A 1,670-nucleotide genomic window follows, 5' to 3' on the forward strand; every position below is an offset into this window, starting at 1 on the left:
TCACGCGGCGGCGGCGGTGGCGAGCAGCTGCATCATCTGCCTGCAGCCCTTCCGCGCCGCGATCTGCCAGGCGCTCTGGCCGTAGCGGTTGGTGGCCGCCGCCAGGGCGCCCGCGTGCGCGCCCGCCTCCTGAAGCAGCAGGGCGGCCACCTCCAACCTGTTGGCCACCGCGGCGGCCTGCAGGGGGCGTCGAAGGGGCGACGACAGCGTGCATGTGTGAGGAGGGGTGTGTGTGCGTGCGTGCATGCGTGTGTGTGCTTGCGTGTGTGTGCATGTCTACGTGCGTGCGTGTGCGTCTGCCTGTGTGGGCAGGTGTGAGTGTGTGTGCACCTGTGTGTGTGCACGTATGCATAAGCGTGCGAGCGTGTGTGTATCCCACGCATACACAAGTGTGTGTGTGAGTGGCAAATGTTGCAATCATGAGAGCTGAAGGTTGATGGGCCCCCTGAGCTGCAGGGCGCAGCATGAGTTGAGCTGTCGTGGCCTCCTCACAGTTCACACAGTGCACACTGTTCAAATCCGCAGTGGCATCCGTGAAGCTACCGCTACGTAAGTCCGACCCCGTCATCATGTCGGCATCACGACATCATCCCACCATGAGGGGCGTGAAAGCGTCGCAGTACAGGTCTGGCGAGTACCAGGGCACGGCCGCGCCCCCAAAGTGGCGCAGGAGAAGGGTGACCACCGCCCGGTGGCCTGGGGTGCGGGGGAGGGGTGCATGCGCAAGCGTGTGTTTGTGTGTTTACGTGTGTGCATGTCAATTGGAGGTTGGGCCAATGGGAAAGAGGGGCCTCGCGTCTCGCATTGAAAAGCATGTTATCTGCAAAAGACAGCACATGTGCTTGGGCTCGCTGTGCGGGGCGCCGGCGTGGGGCTGCCCTGGCGCCGGCAGCAGGCAGCTGCTGTTGCGGGGGCAGCATCAGGGGCATGCTCTCTGTGGGAGAGCTCGGTGGCCTGGCCAGCTTAAGGCAACCCTTTGCTAGTTTGCCACTTTCACATACCATCCACGCCTGGCCGCATCTCGGGACCATTCCTCACCCACCTTTGAGCGCCGCGATGTAGAGCGGCGTCTCTCCCGATCGCGCCGCCGCCGCCGTCGCGCACGCGCCGCCGCGCAGCAGCGCCGCCGCCGCGGCCGCGTGCCCTGCCTCGCACGCCAGGAACAGCGGCTGCTGGCCGGCGGCGTCCTTTGCGGACACGGAGGCGCCGAGCGCCAGGCACGCGCGCACCGTCGCAGCGCGCCCTGCCTCGGCCGCGACGTGCAGCGGCGTCGCGCGGCCGCGGGAGGAGCAGCTCACCGCGGCGCGCAGCGCGGGCGCCAGCGCCGCGGCGCCGGGCGGCGGAGCGCGGGCGAGCGCGCGCGCGGCGGCCTGGATGCTCGCGGGGTCACTGAGATCCCAGACCTCCGGCCGGCGCGGCCTGGCCTTGCCAACGGCGCCCCCTCTGGCGCAGGCACCGACACCTGGCTGCTGTGAATGATGATCTAGATCATGGAAAGCGGAGAGGGCGAGGTCCAGCCAAGCCCGCGTGGCTCCGTCGAAGAACGTGACCTCCAAGACGCGCAGCCTAGGCAGCGCCGCCGCCGCAGCGGCGAGCGCGAGGCCGCGCGCGCGCGCTGCGGCCGCGACGACGGCCGGCGGCGGCTGCGGCGGTGCGGTGCCGGCCGCGGC

At 69.2% G+C, this 1,670-nt stretch overlaps 1 protein-coding gene across 1 annotated transcript; it reads right to left on the bottom strand.

Annotated features, from left to right (window-relative positions):
- MNEG_12835 (hypothetical protein) lies at nt 1-1,020 on the bottom strand (the record flags this gene model as incomplete). Its single annotated transcript, XM_014038694.1, has 3 exons — nt 1-177; nt 596-696; nt 1,002-1,020. The coding sequence occupies 3 exons, from the start codon at nt 1,018-1,020 to the stop codon at nt 1-3; spliced, it is 297 nt and encodes a 98-aa protein (XP_013894148.1).
- Between the last annotated feature and the right edge of the window lie 650 nt (nt 1,021-1,670).

Source organism: Monoraphidium neglectum, assembly GCF_000611645.1.
Source record: "Monoraphidium neglectum strain SAG 48.87 unplaced genomic scaffold scaffold03464, whole genome shotgun sequence".
In the NCBI taxonomy this organism is placed as follows: Eukaryota; Viridiplantae; Chlorophyta; class Chlorophyceae; order Sphaeropleales; family Selenastraceae; genus Monoraphidium; species Monoraphidium neglectum.